Source organism: Emys orbicularis, chromosome 3 (assembly GCF_028017835.1).
Source record: "Emys orbicularis isolate rEmyOrb1 chromosome 3, rEmyOrb1.hap1, whole genome shotgun sequence".
NCBI classification, from domain to species: Eukaryota; Metazoa; Chordata; order Testudines; family Emydidae; genus Emys; species Emys orbicularis.
The window spans coordinates 5,100,053-5,120,882 of record NC_088685.1 but is presented as its reverse complement, the minus strand read 5'-3'; the positions used below and the strand labels follow the sequence as shown (position 1 = coordinate 5,120,882).

Here is a 20,830-nt window from a genome sequence, read left to right as displayed (position 1 = left end):
GGTAGGCAAGGTTCAGGCCATTGCAACCTGCCCCCTACCCGCCACGAAACGCCAGGTACGCCAGTTTCTGGGGTTGGCGGGGTATTATCGACGGTTCATTCCCCAATTTGTGGCGATTGCCGCCCCCTTAACGGGGCTCTTGACTAAGGACAGCCCGCGGCAAGTGATCTGGACCTGCGAGTGTGATGAGGCCTTCCAAACCCTCAAAACAAGCCTCTGCCAGGAGCCGGGCTTGTATAGCCCCGATTTTAACCAGACCTTTGTCCTGCAAACGGACGCCTCGGAGGTGGAACTCGGGGCGGTCCTCTCCCAAGAGGTAGATGGGGAAGAGCATCTGGTCCTCTACATCAGTCAGAAGCTGTTCCCCCGAGAGAAAAACTATGCGGTGGTGGAAAAGGAAGCCCTAGCCGCGAAGTGGGCTTGTGACGCCCTGCGCTACTACCTCCTAGGAACCCCGTTCACCTTGGTCACTGACCACTCTGCCCTCCAGTGGTTGGCCCGCATGAAGGACCATAATATGCGGCTGCAGCGGTGGTACTTGGCGCTGCAGCCCTATGCCTTCACCGTTCGCCATTGGCCCGGGAAGGAACATGCGAACGCAGACTTCCTTTCCCGCCTGGGGGGGATGGAAGGGGCTGGCCCTGCTGCCCGGGAGCCAGCCTTGAGGGGGGGACGTGTGGTGAGGCGGCCTGGCTCCCAGCCGCCCCTGCGAGAGACGAGCCAGAACAGCCGCCGGAGTGGGCGGAGTCACCGTCGCCTGTCCCCGCCCCCCGGAAGTCAAGGGGCGGGACAGTAAGTATAAAGGCCCGGCCCCAGCACTCAGTTGGCGGCCGGCCGCTGGAGAGGACAGACGCTGAGGCCCGAGCTCCTGCTAGGTCGAGCCTGCCCCGAGCCCGGTACCCTGAGGAGGACTGGCCGAGCCTGCGACGAGCCCGGTATCCCGAGGAGCGGCCCGAGCTTCCCATTGCTGAGGGTCCTGCGGAGCCGCCCAACCTACCCAGCGCTCAGTGCCCTGAGGAGCCCGAGGGACTGAGCCCAGACTACTGTTTGCTGCCCTGCCCCGACCTAGGGCTTGGACTTGCAAGACTGAACTGTTTTCCCAGCCTCGTGACGTGAGGTATAGGGTGGTATTTATGTGACCATCGCTTATTAGCACAGTAGTGTCCAGGAAATGGACCGCTTGTGTGGATTGATCTAGGCTGAGGTTGATGGTGGGATGGAAATTATTGAAATCATGGTGGAATTCCTCAAGGGCTTCCTTTCCATGGGTCCAGATGATGAAGATGTCATCAATGTAGCGCAAGTAGAGTAGGGGCGTTAGGGGACGAGAGCTAAGGAAGTGTTGTTCTAAGTCAGCCATAAAAATGTTGGCATACTGTGGGGCCATGCGGGTACCCATAGCAGTGCCGCTGACTTGAAGGTATATATTGTCCCCAAATGTGAAATAGTTGTGGGTGAGGTGTCCTCACATAAATACCACCCTATACCGGAAACCTACTGACCGCTACACTTACCTACATGCCTCCAGCTTCCATCCAGGACACACCACACGATCCATTGTCTACAGCCAAGCTCTAAGATATAAACGCATTTGCTCCAATCCCTCAGACAGAGACAAGCACCTACAAGATCTCTATCAAGCATTCTTAAAACTACAGTACCCACCTGCTGAAGTGAAAAAACAGATTGACAGAGCCAGACGAGTACCCAGAAGTCACCTCCTACAAGACAGGCCCAACAAAGAAAATAACAGAACACCACTAGCTGTCACCTTCAGCCCCCAACTAAAACCTCTCCAGCGCATCATCAAAGATCTACAACCTATCCTGAAAGATGATCCCTCACTCTCACAGATCTTGGGAGACAGACCTGTCCTCACTTACAGACAACCCCCCCAACCTAAAGCAAATACTCACCAGCAACCACACATCACTGAACAAAAACACTGACCCAGGAACCTATCCTTGTAACAAAGCCCGATGCCAACTCTGTCCACATATCTATTCAAGTGACATCATCATAGGACCTAATCACATCAGCCATACCATCAGGGGCTCATTCACCTGCACATCTACCCATGTGATATATGCCATCATGTGCCAGCAATGCCCCTCTGCCATGTACGTTGGCCAAACCGGACTGTCTCTACGCAAAAGAATTAATGGACACAAATCTGACATCAGGAATCATAATACTCAAAAAACAGTGGGAGAACACTTTAACCTGTCTGGTCATTCAATGACAGACCTGTTCTTATCTTACAACAGAAAAACTTCAAAAACAGACTCCAACAAGAGACTGCTGAGCTGGAATTGATATGCAAACTAGATACAATCAACTTAGGATTGAATAAGGACTGGGAATGGCTGAGCCATTACAAACATTGAATCTATCTCCCCTTGTAAGTATTCTCACACTTCTTATCAAACTTTCTGTACTGGGCTATCTTGATTATCACTTCAAAAGTTTTTTTTCTCTTACTTAATTGGCCTCTCAGAGTTGGTAAGACAACTCCCACCTGTTCATGCTCTCTGTATGTGTGTGTATATATATATCTCCTCAATACATGTTCCATTCTATATGCATCCGAAGAAGTGGGCTGTAGCCCACGAAAGCTTATGCTCTAATAAATTGTTAGTCTCTAAGGTGCCACAAGTACTCCTGTTCTTTTCAAAACAGTGAGGCATTGATTCAGACAGACCCAACGATCTCTTGTAATAAGAACAAAAGCAAAACTGTGGTGACACTTAGAATTAAATGTGCACACTGTTGTAGCAAGCGGATTAACGTATAGATGGCAACGACTTTGTCTAATACTAGGCAAGCTGAACAGAAATCCGCCAAAATGCACAGCGCCATCTAGAGTCAAACGCACAGCACCATCTGAGGGCCTGATATGTCTGGAGGAATCAGCTGTGCTAGTTATTCATTGCTGGCGCAGTCATGGGCGGCGAGTTCTATGGGCCCATGGTTCCTGGGCACCAGGAATATTTTTGGTTCCCAGACACCACGAGCCCGGTTCCAGCAGTGGTCTCTCCTTTGGCCCTGCCTTCCACCCCCGGGTGCCCCCTCCCACCTCTGTGTCCTCAGGGGGGGGAGGGATAGCTCAGTGGTTTGAGCATTGGCCTGCTAAACCCAGGGTTGTGAGTTCAATCCTTAAGGGGGCCACTTGGGGATCTGGGGCAAAATCAGTACTTGGTCCTGCTAGTGAAGGCAGGGGGCTGGACTTGATGACCTTTCAAGGTCCCTTCCAGTTCTAGGAGATGGGATATCTCCATTATATATATATTTTTTTATATAAAACAGCCCGGGGCCCCCACTCATCACCAGCAGCGCAGCAGAGGTGAGCGGCTTCCTGCCTGCTCGCTCCATGTGGCTGCCAGCCCCTCCCTGCGATCCACCCCAAGCGCCCCTGCAGCCAATAGGAAGCTGTGGGGGTAGTGCCTGAGGGTAGCAGCACGCGGAGAACCCTGGCCCGCCCTGCTTAGGAGACTCAGGTAAGCGCTGAACTCCTCTGCCCCCTCCCAGAGCCTACACCCCCACCCCTTTCCCACACACACCCTCCGGCCCCTCCCAGAGCCTGCACTGCCTCCCACCGCACCCCCTCCCATCCCCAAACTCCCTTCCAGAGCCTGCACCCCTCACCCCCTCCTCCACTCCCACCCCTTGCCCCAGCCCGGGGCCTACACCCAAACTCCATCCCAGAGCCTGCACTCCTCACCCTCTCCTTCACCCCCACCCCCTGCTCCAGCCCGGAGCCTGCACCCAGCACCCAAACTCCATCCCAGAGCCTGCACCCCAGATCCCCTCCCCAACCCAAACTCCCTCCCAGAGCCTTAGGCAGGTGGGGGCAGAGTTTGTGGGGGCGGGCTCTGGGCGTTCTGGGCACCACCAAAATTTCTACAAACCTGCTGCCCCTGTGTGCAGTAAGGTTTTTTTTCCAAAAGCATCTTGCACCTCCCCAGAATACATTCCCCCTCCTGCACAGTTTGAGAACCTCTGGTCTAGACAGGATGAAAATGTGGGTATTTGTGTGTGTAACACTGTGCCCCTGGGAGGCTCGGCAGCAGGAACTGAACCTGCGATCTCAGGTTTTAAACACATAAGCCTCTACTGCCTGAGCTAAAAGACCTGCTGTGTAAGCCAAGGCTACAGCAAGCTACTCCACCCCCATGGCTCTGTCTGCACGGCCCTCGGGGGTGTAACTGCAGCACATGTAGCCATACCCATGCTAGCTCTGAGCTAGCTAGCTCGGGTGCCAATAGGAGTGAAGCCACTGCGGCATGGGCTAGCTGCCCAAGTACATACCCAGCTCCCTGGGGGGCTGTATTTGGCACCGAGTCTGTGCCACAGCCTGTGCTGCCCTAGCTTTGCTGCTATTGGTACCTGAGCTGTCTCGGTCAAAGCTAGCACAGGTATGTCTGCACAGACGTCCCAACTGCAGTGTAGACAATCTACACACTGTGTGTGGCCCAGACACCTGTAGGGGGGGCTTGCGCACACCACAGCGTGGGTGCGGGTTACGTTTCTAGATGAACAGGAGTACTTGTGGCACCTTAGAGACTAACAAATTTATTAGAGCATAAGCTTTCGTGGGCTACAACCCACTTCTTCGGATGCATATAGAGTGGAACATAAATTGAGGAGATTATATATACACACATACAGAGAGCATGAACAGGTGGGAGTTACAGTAAGTAACCTCTGGCCTCTTGAATCCCCGAAGTGATCTATCATTTAGGGGTTTTCTCCCCTTCTTTTTATAGAACAGTAAATCTTTGAAATGTGTTCTTATGTAATGTATTCCCAGATATAAGTCCATTCTCCTGCTGCGTGTGGATGTCAGGCTCTCTGGTGTTGATTCCATGATGTCTTCTCCCCCATTAGTGATTTTTACAATGCAAATGATCTTTTCCTGCAACCTCAGATACAAATGAATCGCCCATTGAATTGGGCACACCTATTAATGATATATTACATGTCACCTTTTGGATATATATCATGACAACAGTGTGTGAGGTGTAGCGAGTATGTCAGACCTGACAAGAGTTGTGAACCACCAATTCACTTCTGTGTCACAGAGGGTTAGGAAGAAACAGGTCATTCTATAGTTCAGGGGTTCTCAAAATGGGGGTCAGGACCCCTCAGGGTCATGAGGTTATTACATGGGGGGGTCGCGAGCTGTCAGCCTCCACCCCAAACCCCGCTTTTCATCCAGCATTTATAATGGTGTTAAATATATAAAAACGTGTTTTTAATTTATAAGGGGGGGGGTCGCACTCAGAGGCTTGCTGTGAAAGGGGGCACCAGTACAAACGTTTGAGAACCACTGAACTATAGTTACTCTCTACAGTGATTCTTGCATCTTCCATTGAAACATCTGGTGCTGGCCACTGCCAGAGACAGGATGTTGAGCTAGATGGACCTGGGGTCTGATCCAGTGTGCAATACTTACGAACATGCTAAAGCCCATTTCCTACTTTCCAGACTGTGTATTGTCACCTTCCCATAACCCCCTGCACGTAGTTCTGTGCAAGGGGCATGATAGGATTTTTGATGTTTGCCATACCTGATTAAATGTGTCATTTTAATTTTTTCCAGGGAAAGACAAGAGAAACACGTGAGTATTTGCAGACTTTAAAAAAAAATAAGTTATAGTCTTAAGAATGAACTCTCCGTGAACAAAAATAAGAGGTCACTGATTTGTCTCCTGCAGATGCATGTCATCCACTAGGGCTGCTAAATACAATGGGGTGTTCCAGCAAGAGACCTGTAAGAGGAGCTGCAGGGTTAATGTATAGCATCCATGGGCCCAGTCTAGGTATCGCCTGCTCACCCTACACATGTGAAGCCCCCAATTGCTTTGGGTGGGTAAGAAAAAGACAGTTTAGCCCACAATCAGGATAAAATTACAAGAGCTATTGGCATTTGTAGTTCAGGAAGGAGTTTGATCATCAGCTGGAATGGGGTAAATATCCTAAGAGAGGCCTGGTGCAGTGGCATGAGAGCCATGAAGTCCCTTGTTCTCATCCATCTCTGTAACAGACTTGTTGTGTGTCCTTGGGCTAGTCACTTAACCTCTGTGCCCCTTAGCTTCTCCAGCTGTAAAACTGGGGCAATAAGGCAGTCCCTATACATGGGAGCCTGGAGGAATGCAAGATGTTAGAATTTAAGCAGCTGAGCAATGTTATATATATAAAATATATGGAGATATCCTATCTCATAGAACTGGAAGGGACCCAGAAAGGTCATTGAGTGCAGCCCCCTGCCTTCACTAGCAGGACCAAGTACTGATTTTGCCCCAGATCCCTAAGTGGCCCCCTCAAGGATTGAACTCACAACCCTGAGTTTAGTAGGCCAATGCTCAAACCAATGAGCTATCCCTCCCACCGCCTTTGTTAATAACAAAGTTAAGTGGATTTAGCCATATGGGTTTATTTATTTATGCCCATAATCCCAGTAGTATCTGAGTGCCTCACAAACATTATTGAATTTATATCCTCACCCCTGCAAGGCAGGGCAGGGTTGTTATCCCTGAGGCACAGAGAGACTAAGTGACTTGTCCAAGGGCACACAGGGCGCCAGTGGCAGAGCTGGGAATCCAGTCTGGATCTCGAATCTCAGTCCAGTGTCTTAACCGTTAAGCCGTATAATACTAAACACATGGTCTATTTCTGAGTCATAAACAAGGGTTCAAAGAACTAAATTCAGTTCACAGATAAAACAAGCCTTGATTGAATGTTTCCCAATATAAAATAGCTCCAGAACAAGACCAAATTAGGAACTGAAGATGTGCTGCAGGTTACAGTACTAGTTAACTCCCCCGGAGCTGGTTTTTATGTTTCATGTAGCAATGTCTGCCTCACTAACTAACCTGGGATAATAACCTCAATAAAGGATACTTTTAAATTACATGATCCAAAAAGAAAATTAATGTTATTGAAAGCAATAATCCTGTTTAACTCTTTTTATAATGAGCAGTTTGCTCAATTGATTTAATTTAGCCAAGAGAAGGTTAAAATGTGACTTGATCACAAGCTACAAATACCTACCTGGGAGAGAGATTTCTGAGAGCAGATGACTTAAATCTAGCAAAAAAAACCTAATAAGATCCAGTGCCTGGAATCTGAAACTAGACAAATTCAGACTAGAAATAAGGCACAATTTTTTAACAGTGCAGGTAATTAATCATTGAACCAACTTACTTAGGATGAGGCCATTACTTGGAGTCTTTACATCAAGACTGATTCTTTCCAGGGGCTTGTCTACACAGAGCAGTTAGGTGGACTATGGGTGGTGGGGATGAGTTGTAAAGAGCACTGACATATTAGTCATTAACTGGTCCATGTGGAGCTGGCCAGCATGCATCAGAAGTTCCCTTTGGGCTTTAACATAGAATCATAGAAGGGTAAGACTGGAAGGGACCTTGAGAGGTCATCTAGTCCAGTCCCCTGCACTCAAAGCAGGACTAAGTAATAAGTAGACCATTCCTGACAGGTGTTTGTCCAACCTGTTCTTAAAAACCTCCAATGATGGAGACTCCACAACCTCCCTAGGCAATTTATTCCAGTATTTAGCTACCCTGACAGGAAGTTTTTCTTAATGTTCATCCTAAATCTCCCTTGCTGCAATTTAAGCCCATCGCTTCTTTTCCTGTCCTCAGAGGTTAAGGAGAACAATTTTTCACACCCCTCCTTGTAACAACCTTTTATGTACTTGAAAACTGTTATCATGTCTCCCTTCAGTCTTCTCTTCTCCAGACTAAACAAACCCAATTTTTTCAATCTTTCTTTATAGGTCATGTTTTCTAGACCTTTAATCATTTTTGTTGCTCTCCTCTTGACTTTCTCCAGTGTCTCCACATCTTTCCTGAAACGTGGTGCCCAGAACTGGACACAGTACTCCAGCTGAGGCCTTATAAGTGCTGAGTAGAGCAGAAGAATTATTTCTCGTGTCTTTCTTACAACACCCCTGCTAATACATCCCAGAATGATCACTTTTTTTGCAGCGGTGTTACACTGTTGACTCATTTAGTTTGTGATCCACTATGATCCCCAGATCCCTTTCTGCAGTACTCCTTCCTAGGCAGTCATTTCCCATTTTGTATATGTGCAACTGATTGTTCCTTCCTAAGTGGGACATTTTGCATTTGTCCTTATTGAATTTCATCCTATTCACTTCAGACCATTTCTTCATGTAAGCAGGTGAACGGTCCCACCATTGTGGGAAACTTTCCTGGCTTTTACACTGTCCCAGTGGAATCGGCTACCCAAAGGATCTGAGTCCTCGCTCCAGCTCCCTTTACCCACAGGCCTGCCTGACCTGGGGGACTCTCCTTCCTTCTCCTGGGTGGCAGAGTCCTCGTAACCCCAAAAAGGCTGGGCCTGGTCAAACTTGTCCTGGTCACTTAGGCCAGGGGCTAGGGTGTCCCCACTCCGGGGTGCTCTCTCCTCTCTGGATGCTTCCCTGACCCACTGATCACTGCATAGAGCTCAAAGCAAATACAGTTTATTAAACAGCACCCAATTAAAACAATGAGGGAAAACTGGGAAAGGTTAAAGGAAAACCCGTCACTCCGTTCTGTGGGCACAGGGGCACCACAACCAGTGTCGCTGGAACGTCAGGGCAGCTCAGTCTGTTCCTCACCCGTCCCAGGCCCTACCCAGGCCCTGGCTGTGCTGCAGAGACGCTGCGGGTCAGACACTTGCTCTGGCGGTGGCCACACGCCCTCAGGCTCTGGGTGGCAGGGCCCTGCTTCCCATTGTGGCCCCCGCCCTGTTGGGGTTACGATCCCCCCAAGTCTGGCCTGCCCGGCCTCTTCACTGGGGGCGTCTCCCTGTGCTGGGCCCACTGCCCAGGGCCCCCCTCGCTCTCCCCAGCTGCTCACCGCACCCGGCTCCGGCCTGCCCCAGCCCCAGCCCGCCTCCAGCTCAGCTCTCTGAGCTGCTCCTCTGCCCCTCTGGCTCTAGCCGGCGCGGCTCAGCTCCCGAGCCCATCTCTGGCTGCTGCTCTCCCCTTAGCTCAGCCCCACTCTGCCTCAGGCAGCTCCCCTCACACGGAGAACGGGACCCTGACCTCCTGGCTCCCTCATTGGCCGGGCTGCCCTGTCAATCAGGCTGACATGGAGCATTGGCCTCTCCCCATTGGCCCTGGGGACCGTCAGTCTCAGGATCCTGATTTCTCTTCGGCCCTTCCCCTTTCCTTTGGTACTGGGAGAGGCCAGCCAAAAACCCCACTAAGTGTCAGTGGGGGGCCAGCAGCCCCCTTACATCCAGTTTGTCCAGATCATTTTGAATTTTAATCCTATCCTCCAAAGCACCTGCAAACCCTCCTAGCTTGGCACTGTCCGCCGACTTTAAGTGTACTCTCTATGCCATTATCTAAATCACTGATGAAGATATTGAACAGAACCAGACCAAGGACCGATTCCTGTGGGACCCCACTCTATATGCCCTTCCAGCTTGACTGTGAACCACTGATATCTATTCTCTGGGAATGGTTTTCCAACCAGTTAGGCACCCACCTTATTGTAGCTCCATCTAGGTTGTATTTCCCTAGTTTGTTTATGAGAAGGTCATGCGAGACAGTATCATCAGCCTTACTAAAGTCAAGATATACCACATCTACCATTTCCCCCCATCCACAAGGCTTGTTACCTTATCAAGGAAAGCTATTAGATTAAGTTTACATGATTTGTTCTTCACAAATCCATGTTGACTGTTACTAACATAGTGCTGTTGCAAACACCACTATGTTAAAAGCACACTAGGAAACTTCTAGTCCACGCCGGCAGGGTCCACATGGGCCAGTTAATGTGCAACATATTAGTGGGCTCTAGAAATCACATCCCTGTAGTTGCCATTACTGGTTCATGTAGACAAGCCCTAAAAGATCTGCTCTAGCTCAAACAGAAGTTCTGGGCTTGATGCAGAAATTCCTGGGTGAAGTTTGCCCTGTGTTATGTTGAAAGCCAGATTAGATGGTGTCTGCTGGCTTTAAAATCTATTAAAGCATTTTGGGAACTACCTATAGTAACTTTCATTGTCTTTCCAAATGTAGAAACCTATAGAAACCAGACACGATGCCATTTTAGAGAGGAACGCATTCGTGAAAGGGAAGAAAATCAAAGGAATGAAGACAAAGCTTGGGGTAAAGTATAACACTGGGTTTTCTAGTTGTTGGAAACCTATTCCTAGTATATTTCAATAGTAAAGGTGATGGTCCTTGGACTAACATTTATAAGTAAGTATTTTTCCATGAGATGTGATGATTTCTAGGTGGTCTCAACTATACTATAAAAACCTTGATGTTAACAAACAAAGTTCTAAGCCCTATTGAATTCTGGGGCCAGCTCTGTCTTGGCCTTCAGGAACCTAATTACTGTAAACTTCCAATGGGAGTTAGTTGCCTAATCTTGTTAGGCACTTCTGAAAATCCCATTAGGGAAATCTCCTTTACCTCCAGTGATAAAAATGTGTGTGTTTGGAGCTGACCATCCTCTGTGGTTTGATTCTGAGTCGAAATTTGAAATTAATGGAGATATCCATCTCCTAGAACTGGAAGGGACCTTGAAAGGTCATTGAGTCCAGCCCCCTGCCTTCACTAGCAGGACCAAGTACCGATTTTGTCCCAGATCCCCAAGCGGCCCCCTCAAGGATTGAACTCACAACCCTGGGTTTAGCAGGCCAATGCTCAAACCACTGAGCTATCCCTCCCCCCCCAAAATAAATAAGGGATCCAGGCATTAAAGTCAATGTGCAGACAAAGCTGATCCTTGATTCGGTGTTTGCTCAATGAAAAATTGACATCCCAAATCCAATAGCTTCACAGTAATACAGAATTAGGAATTTAAGATGCACTGTTTGTCTGCAGCACAAAGCATTCCTTAAACAAAGCCAGTAACGTAGGGAGAGAGGAAAGGAGGCCTCAGAAAGGGAGAGAGATGAGCTGGGATATTGATGAGGCAGAGATATCACAAGGCTGTTCTTGGTGGCAGAAGCTGCAGAGGAAGAGGCTCTCGCCCCAACAATGGTGAGATTTTGTGATGAGACAGAGGAGTTTGCTGCTAAAGGGAGGGAGGGAGCGCAGTTTTGAACTGGATCCTGATATGAATGGGGTAGGTTGAGGATACGCAACTGATTAAATTCACACTCACTGCACCACTTATTGGCTAATTGTGACAGAATTCTGCAGTGACAATAGAACTTGCCAGAAGCTGGGAATGGGCAACAGGGGATGGATCACTTAATGATTGCCTGTTCTGTTCATTCCCTCTGGGGCACCTGGCACTGGCCACTGTTGGAAGACAAGATACTGGGCTAGATGGACCTTTGTTCTCACCCAGTCTGGCCGCTCTTATGTTCTTATGAATTTTCTGAAGCTGCTTCAATAACCCCACTTTTTACATAATCTGTGTGTGGGGGTGGGTTTTTTTTTTGTTTTTTTAGAGAATACTGCCGAGTGACTCAGAAATTCTGAACAAGGCTGATCTCGTTTACACGGTCAGTGCTACAGAATACTGGCAGGAGACATGTATGAATAAGGAAGAGACAGGTAACGTACAATTGTTCTTTCAACATGAATTGCTAATGCTTCATTGCTCAGAGTGCTGCCTCTGCGTCTCTTACTGGTGATGGGCACACGCCACTGATGCAGGAATTTGGTTCAAAGCAGCATCGAAATGTGCAGATGCTTTTCCCCAAATTGTGGGGATTATATTTATTGTTATTATTTGTATTACAATTACACCTGTATTACAATTGTATTACAGGTGTAATTGTCGGGGCTCTGTGGTGCTAGGCGATCTACATGCATATAATAAGAGACAGTCGCTGCCATAAAGAGCTGATGATCTAAATAGATTCGACAAACAAAGTGAGTGTCACTGTCTGTTCTAATGGGGAACTGAGGCTCAGAGATTAAGTGACTTGGCCAAGGTCACACGGGGTATCTGTGGCAGAGCCAAAAATTGAATCCACAGCTCTGAGTCCCAGTGCACTGCAGACACGGAAATCTGTGGGGGTTGCAGGTGCTCAGCACCTCTGAGGTTCAGACCCTCTCCAATGACCATCTGAGAGCCCCACTTCTGGCGTCTCTTCCACCAGTGACCCCACCTTTCTTCCAACCCAAACCTCTATAGGCCCCCTGTCCAGTCCCTTCCCTTGACATCTCAGTAGCCCTCCCTTGCAGCCCCCTACATATGCTGTCTTGTTGCATGGGACCCAGTTGTTCTGCTGGGCCCGTCCACTGCTGAATCCAGAATCCTGGCATCTTGGTGCCCTGAATGGGAGTTTAGCCTGCAGTGGAAGGCTGGAGAAGCTTTACCTGTTAATGATCAAGGATCGGACTCGCTAAAGCTGGCCCAGGGTATTGTAAATTCCACGCCCGAGCCCCAGCCTGGCCCTCTGCACCCAAAGGGAGGCATCGACCTAAGGGGAGGCAAGTGCTGTTGCCACCAGCGCCCTTCCGTGTGGTTCCTGCAGGGGAGGCACCTTCTCCATTGCAGCCAGGGCTCTCCAGGAAATGGGGGCTGCCCAGGGAGCAATGCCCTGTATTAGCGTATACCTCAGCTGTTCCAGCAACACCACCTCTGCAGCTAGCACTGCCCCTGCATTGGGCTGCACTGGCCCTCTGGCAAAGCAGAGGTTGTGGCCATTGATGTCACTGCTGTGTGTGCTGTGAATCCCTGTCTCTGCCTGAGCCTCAGGGGGTATAACACTGCGACAGGGCCAGGGAGAGGACTTCATCCTTCAAACTACAGGGGCTCACGCCTGAGTGCTGGAGGTTCAATACGCCACATACCTGTCATTGCACAGCCGCAACCTTCCTTGCTTGTCACACAGTCTGCCCGGAAGCCGCAGGAGAGGCTGCATTCACAGGACACAGCACTACATGTGTTGTTGATAGCAAGGCTTAGCTCTGCTTCTCAGCCCCTTGTTTTCTTTGTGTTGCTTCCCCTTTTCCTCTCCCAACGTTGTGTAGCTTGTACCTCCACATGCAGATCCCTGTTGTCATAAATATAAAGGGAAGGGTAACAACCTTTATGTATGCAGTAACATAAAATTGCTCCTGGCCAGATGTACAGAATCACTTTACCTGTAAGGGGTTAAGAAGCTCAAATAACCTGTTTGGCACCTGACCAAAAGGACCAATAATGAAAGAAGATACTTTCAAATCTTCGGGGCGAGGGGAAGAGGTTTTGTGTGTATTCTCTTTGTTTTGTTCCCTCTCTGGACACAGAGAGAGACCAAACAGGTAAACCATCTCCTGAAAAGATACCTGAAATGGTACATCTAAAATTACACAAATTGTAAGTAAAGGCAAGGAAATGTGTTAGATTATCTTTTGGTTTAGCTTGTGAATTTCCCCTATGCTAAGAGGGAGTTTTATTCCTGTTTTTTATAACTTTGAAGCTGAGCCTAGAAGGGTTTTAAATCTTTTTATTTACCCTGTAAAGTTACCTTCCATCCTGATTTTGCAGGTTTGATTCTTTTACTTTTTTTAATAAAATTCTTCTTTTAAGAACCTGATATATTTTCAGTGTCCTAAAAACCCAGGGGTTTGGTCTGTGCTCACTTTGTAACCAATTGGTTAGCATATTATTCTCAAGCCTCCCCAGGAAAGGGGGTGAAGGTGTTTGGGGGGATATTTTGGGGAAACAGGGACTCCAAGTGGCACCTTGGATTTTTGTCTAAATCACTTGGTGGTGACAGCAATACCGTCCAAGGACAAGGAAAGGATTTGTGCCTTAGGGAAGTTTTAACCTAAGCTGGTAGAAATAAGTTTAGGGGGTCTTTCATGCGAGTCCCCACAGCTGTACCCCAGAGTTCAGAGTGGGGAGGGAACCCTGACACCGGTCGTCATCGGGATCGAACTGGGGACTTCTGGAGCTTAGTGCATGAGCCTCTGTCGCATGAGCTAAAAGCCAACTGGCTGTTAGCTAAGGCTGTAGAGCAGATTCATTTTATCTCTCTAAGTGGTCTCAGTGCCACTAGATGGTTCAGAACACCACACCCAAGAGGTGTGTGGGTTACACCTGCACAAACCAGCCACCGCTGCCCCACTCAGATCTGCAGCAGGCAATTTGTAGGTCCCTGAGTTTCTGAGACACCAGCTTTTCCTCCAAGTCTCTCGACTGAAACAAGAGACGTTCTATAAATGGAAGACTCACCCAGGTTCATACTGAAGCAGCCTGGAGCTCTAAGCACATAATGACATGGGGAGGGGGGATCATGGCTCCATCCCTACAGTCCCCCCACCCTCCACCTGGTGTGCCAGTTGCAGGAGGGCCCCCTCTGCTCCCAGAGTGTCTGAGGCAGAGTTTCACAGATGTGAGGGCCAGAAGGACCATTGTGATCATCTAGTCTGACCTCCTGCATAACGCAGGTCATAGGTCTGTGCTGGAGTAATTTCTGCTCCAAGTCCAATAGCTGGGTTTGAACTAGAGCCCACCGTTCCGAAAAACATCCAGTAATAATACCTAGCTTTTATACAGCCCTTGATGTAAACAGTTACAGTGAGCGAGAATCCACAGTTGGTCCAGTGGTTAATGACCCCCAATGTTAAAAACTTGTACCTTATTTCTAGTCTGAATTTGTCTAGCTTAACTTCCAGCCATTGGATTATGTTACAGCTTTGGCTGCTAGACTGAAGAGCCCATTATCAAATATTTATTCCCCATGTAGGTACTTAGAGGCTCTAAGGTAAACCTTAACCTTCTCCTTGTTAAGCTAAATAGATTGAACTCCTTGAGTCTATCACAATAAGGCATGTTACAAATTTCCAAATGTATATTGCAATATCCAAACTTCCCATACTAATGCGGTCAGTCCATCTTGCCGTTAAAGCACTTGTTCTGATAAACAGGCTGTTGTGCTAAACCTCAAGAAACTAACTCTCCACTCTCACTAAAATTAATTTTCCACTTTTAATAAAGTTTACACAACTAAACATCATTATTACGAATTATTCATAAAGCTTGCAAAGCGGTTGGTTCACTTGATAATAAGCCTTTACTTAGCAATAGGCCCTTGGCTCAATAGCCAAGAGAGTCTACTTCTTCCCACCAGGCATGACTGCCCGATGCCCCTCTCCTCAGGAGCAGCATGAGTGTAAACAGGAGTCCCCTCTGCTCTCTGTGTTTCTATTTGGATGGGTCAAGCCGGCTGCGCACAGAGCCCTCTGCTGGGCTGGAGTTCGGAGAGCCCTCCAGAGCAGTGGGGTTAACACCCCCACTGAAATGCATGGGGCAGTGCCCACCCTCACAGCAATTGGTTCAGGCTCTGTGCAGATTCAGGCAGATGTTACTGAACCTGTTTCCAAGCTATTCTTCACAACTGTGAGGAACAGAGACTTTACTTTTTGTAAATGCAGGCTGGGATTCTGATGTAATCACACGGCTCCTGGAGCTGGGGGCCTAGGCCTAGGCCTTAATCCAGCCCTGCGTTCACTGACGGGAAGCTCTGCAGGAGCGATGTTCCCCCTGCTGAACATCCTGCTGGAGGAATGTTTCCTACCACATTTCTAAGGATGTGTCTATACTACAAGCGCTGCTGCTGCAGCTACATTGCTGACATGCTGTAGTGTGGACACTCGCTTCAGCAACAGAAGGGGTTTTTCTTTCGCTGTAGCAAAGTCATCCCCTGGAGAGGTGGTAGCTAGGCTGTTGACCCAGCTGTGTCTACCGTCTTCACGGCTGAGGATGTGAGGGAGATTCCCAAAGCTGAGACAGTCTTTTTAGGTGACAAATCTGAGGAACTGTTCCAGATTGAGGTGTCATTAGTGGAAGTTTTGGAACAAACAGATAAACTAAACAGTAATAAGTCACCAGGACCAGATGGTATCACCCAAAAGTTCTGAAGAAACTCAAATTTGAAATTGCAGAACCACTAACTGTAGTCTATAACCTATCATTTAAATCAGCTTCTGAACCAGATGACTGGAGGATAGTTAATGTGATGTCAATTTTTAAAAAGGGCTCCAGAGGTGATCCCGGCAATTACAGGCCAGTAAGCCTGACTGATTGAAACTACAGTAAAGAACAAAATTGTCAGACACATAGATGAACATAATTTGTTGGGGAAGAGTCAACATGTTTTTTGTAAAGGGAAATCATGCTTCACCAATCTACTAGAATTCTTTGAGGGGATCAACAAGCATGTGGACAAGAGTGATCCAGTGGCTATAGTCAGTGATGAGCTGCCAAAATATTAACAACAGGTTCCCTCCTCCTCACCCCACGAGGGGGTCGTGCCCCCCCCAATTCCTGCCCCATCCAACCCCGCATGTTCCTTGAGGTGCCCCCCCCCCAGGATCCCTGCCCCATCCACCCCCCTTCCCTGTCCCCTGACTGCCCCCTGCCGCCCCATCCAACCCCTCCTCAAATTCCTGATGGCCCCCCGGATCCCTGCCCCATCCAACCACCCCTTCTCTCTGTCCCTGACTGCCCCCCACCGCCCCATCCAACCCCTGCTTCTTCCTGACTGCCCTCATTCAATCCCCCTGTTCCCTGCCCTCTGACTGCACCAACCCCTATCCACCCCCCCACAACCCCGTCCGAACTCCCCTGCCCTCTTCCAACACCCCCTCCCTGCTCCCTGCCCCCTTATCACGCTGCCTGGAGCCGCTCGGCCGGGGCCGGGTTCGATCGGCCGGGGCCGGGACCGGCTCTGCGGGGCCCGAGCTGAGCCGGGCCGGAGCTGCTTGACCGGGACCGGCACCGCGGGGCCCAACTCCCCGGGCTGGGACCGGGACTGGCGCTGCGGGGCCCGAGCCGAGCCGGGCCGGGCTGGAGCTGCTCGGCTGGGGCCAGGACCGGGACCAGCACCACGGGGCCCGACCTGGGCCGGGCCGGAGCTACTCGGCCAGTACCGGCGCCGCGGGGCCCAACTCCCCAAGCCGGGCCAGGCCGGCGCCACTCGCCCGGGACCGGGGCTGGCGCTGTGGGGCCCGAGCCGGGCCGGAGCCGCTCGGCTGGAACTGGGGCTGGCACTGCGGGGACCGACTCGCCGGGCCAGAGCCGCTTGACCAGGACTGGCGCCACAGGGCCTGAGCCGGGCCAGGGCCGGGACCGGGCTGGGGCGCTCGGCGGGGGCCGGGCCAGGGCCAGGGGGCCGGGCTGGAGGGAGCCGCTGGGCTGGGCTGGGCCGCACCGCGCCTCGCCTGCCTGGAGCCCCTCCCCCCCCCCCCCCCCCCCCGTCCCAGCTTACCTGCCTGCTGCTTGTTTCAGGCTTCCCGCGAACATCTGATTCGCGGGACGCAGGGGAGGGGGAGGGGAGAGGGAGGGGGAGGGGAAGGGGGGCAGAGCGTTCAGGGGAGAAGGAGGAAGTGAGCTGGAGACGGGGACAGGGTGGACAGCTGCCCGAGCTTTTGTTAAATTTAAAAGCCCTTTTAGAACTGGTTGTCCCAGAACAACGGCTCCAGCTCACCACTGGCTATAGTATACTTAGATTTTCAAAAAGCCTTTGACAAGGTCCCTCACAAAAGGCTCTTAAGCAAAGTAAGCTGCCACGGGATAAGAGGGAAGGTCCTCTCATGGGTCAGTATCTGATTAAAAAATAGGAAACAAAGGGTAGGAATAAATGGTCAGTTTTCAGAATGGAGAGAGGTAATTAGTGGTGTCCCCCAGGGGTCTGTACTGGGCCCAGTCCTATTCAACATATTCATAAATGATCTGGAAAAAGGGGTAAACAGTGAGGTGGCAAAATTTGCAGATGATACAAAACTACTCAAGATAGTTAAGTCCCAGGCAGACTGTGAAGAGTTACAAATGGATCTTACAAAACTGGGTGACTGGGTAACAAAATGGCAGATGAAATTCAGTGTTGATAAATGCAAAGTAATGCACATTGGAAAACATAACCCCAACTATACATATAAAATTATGGGGTCTAAATTAGCTGTTACTACTCAAGAAAGATCTTGGAGTCATTGCGGATACTCCTCTGAATACATCCACTCAGTGTGCAGCGGTAGTCAAAAATGTGAACAGAATGTTGGGAATCATTAAGAAAGGGATAGATAATAAGACAGAAAATATCATATTGCCTCTCTATAAATCGATGGTACGCCCACATCTTGAATATTGTGTGCTGATCTGGTTGCGCCATCTCAAAAAAGATATATTGGAATTGGAAAAGGTTCAGAAAAGGCAATAAAAATGATTAGGGGTATGGAACAGCTTCCATATGAGGAGAGATTAATAAATTTTCAGATTGGAAAAGAGATGACTAGAGGGGCGGATATGATAGAGATTTATAATATCATGACAGGTGTGGAGAAAGTAAATAAGGAAGTATTATTTACTCCTCATAATACAAGAACTAGGGGTCACCCAATGAAATTAATAGGCAGCAGGTTTAAAACAAACAAAAGGACGTATTTCTTCACACAGTGCACAGTCAACCTGTGGAACTCCTTGCTGGAGGATGTTGTGAAAGCCAAGACTACAACAGGGTTCAAAAAAGAACTATATAAATTCGTGGAGGATAAGTCCAGCAAAGGCTACTAGCCAGGATGGGCAGGGATGGTGTCCCTAACCTGTGTTTGCCAGAAGTTGGGTAATGGGCCACAGCGGATGGATCACTTGATGATTCCCTGTTCTGTTCATTCTCTCTGGGACACCTGGCATTGGCCACTGTCGGAAGACCGGATACTGAGCTAGATGGACCTTTGGTCTAACCCAATATGGCCGTTCTTATGTACAGTGGAGGTTAGGTCGATCTTACTTACTTCACACAGGGAGTGAAATTTTTCACAGCCCTGAGCACCATGGCTAGGTCATCCTCGGTGTAAACCAGGCCTAACTCTGCCTCTCTGTGCTATTCCAGAGATCCCCAAACTGAGAGAGTATGTCAGGAACATCTTTCTGAAAGAGAAGAAGAAGCTGCTAATGGATTATGTAGCAGAGGCTTTCGGCATTGTCCTGCTGGCTGAGAATTTCAACTCCACACGAGACATGGTGGTACGGCTGGAAGAGCTTTGGGCGCTACAATCTGCTTCACTACTAGCACAGTGATGGTGCAGTGAATATTCCCCTCTCTTCCCACTGCAGTAGTTTCTCTGCACTCTGCCTTCTTCCCATTCCATCCCTGCTCCTTTGAACCGGGCCACTCGCCCCATGGTTCCTAGCAGGAAACAAATGCAAATCTGCTCTAAAAATCTAGTAATGAGCTGACTAGTGTGTAAATGCACCACTGCCCCCGATGGATGGAGCTGTAGCTATTGAGTTATGTGCCATAGACCCTATACTGCTGACAGCTAATGTGGATGGTTCTGTAGTTCAAACTAGGGAGAGGGACTATACTTTTTGATGCAGGAGGCTCTGAGTTCTGTCCCTAGAGCAGGGCTAGATGATGACATGGTAGAAATCCCTGCACCCCTTCTACACTACAGCTTACTCCATTGGCAGCATCAGTGAAACTGTGTCAGAGCTGAAACATGCTATTTTCCCTAGTGTAGACACACCCACGTTGTCCAAGGCCATGCTCTATTTGTCCGGTTGGGCTTTTTGATGATGTCACACCAAGCACTACCTCCCAATTGCTCACCGCTGGAACCATATCACTGGGGGACAAAAACGTATCCCTGCGCCCATTGTGTTCTGTGGGTGGGTAAAGCAGTGAAAGGAGGAAAAAGTTACAGAGATTCTGTTCTTTCCCCCCTATCTATAATTGACGTTTGAAACCACTACAGGCTTTATCTGCAAAGGCAGCCAAACCTTGTACCTCCCCTGTTGCCCAGCTGTCACTTCCCCCTCTCCTTCCCGCAGCCCCTAGCATCATGCCACGCTAGGGCTTTGGTTCAGTACCGACTCAGAGCACCCCAGCTGGACTGGCGACACCACCTCTTCCAGCACAGTGTGTTCTTTAGATGCCTCCCATCTGGTGCTGACCGAACCCAGGCCTGTGCTGCAGTTTCTAGCGAGAAGAAATCTTGGCCTGTATCTTTATTTTGCCTCCAGCATCAGCTGCGCAATGATGTGTCCTTTGCTCTTCTGCCATTGCAGAATCACTATCAGCAGAGCGGCTTGGAAGGCTTTGTGAAGGACAAGATCGAGGCTTTGGAGAAGGAGATTGAGAAATGTTTTGCCCAGCTGGAACAGCCCCTTAACGAAGGCGTGAAGAAAGCCAAATTATCTCACCAAAATACGTTCTCTCAGCTCCTTACAGTGAGTAGCAAGCTCTTGATTTAGACCTCATGTGCACCTTTCATTCTCTGGCCAGCAACTGCCTCCACCTTTGATTCCCTGTTGCTTATTAACTTTTAAGAAGTGCTTTGAGATCTGTGGCAGAAAGTCCTATAAGGGCTAAGAATTATTATTGGGTGTTGAGAGGATTAATTAAGGGTTGTGAAGGGCACTGGATAAAAGGCACCAGAGGAGAGCAGCATGTTATGGGCTTGATTCTGATCCTCTTATTCGCATGGAGTAGCCACTTACACCAATGGGACTTCTTGTGCGGTACAGTGCTACTCATTGAGTAAGGGTATTGGAATCCAGCCCCAAATTAATATAGGGCTCCATTCTGCCGCCTTTACTCGGGTGAGTAGTACTTTGCTCCCCTGAGTAGCCCTCAGTGGGATGACTTGCAGAGTAAGATGCTTCTCAACTTGATCTGTGTCACTGTAGTGTGGACACTTTCTACAGCAACAGAAGGGGTTTCCATCCTGCAGTTAATCCACCCCCTTGAGAGGTGGTAGCGAGGTCGAAAGAAGAATTCTTCATCTACCTAACAGTGTCTACACCGGGCTTAGGTCATCTTAACTACATCTCTCAGGGGTTATGTCAATCTACGTTTTAGGTGTAGACCAGGCCTGAGTCTCTGTGCCTGTG

General features: G+C 49.2%; 1 protein-coding gene across 1 annotated transcript in view; it reads left to right on the top strand.

Moving 5' to 3' along the window:
* LOC135876521 (nuclear GTPase SLIP-GC-like) overlaps positions 1–20,830 on the top strand; it is a 115,430-nt gene that overhangs the window by 59,377 nt on the left and 35,223 nt on the right. The window contains exons 9-13 of the mRNA XM_065401783.1: positions 5,602–5,620; positions 10,060–10,149; positions 11,448–11,553; positions 18,828–18,961; positions 20,006–20,167. Of these exons, the coding sequence (XP_065257855.1) occupies positions 5,602–5,620; positions 10,060–10,149; positions 11,448–11,553; positions 18,828–18,961; positions 20,006–20,167 (511 nt within the window). The remainder of the gene's footprint in view (positions 1–5,601; positions 5,621–10,059; positions 10,150–11,447; positions 11,554–18,827; positions 18,962–20,005; positions 20,168–20,830) is intronic.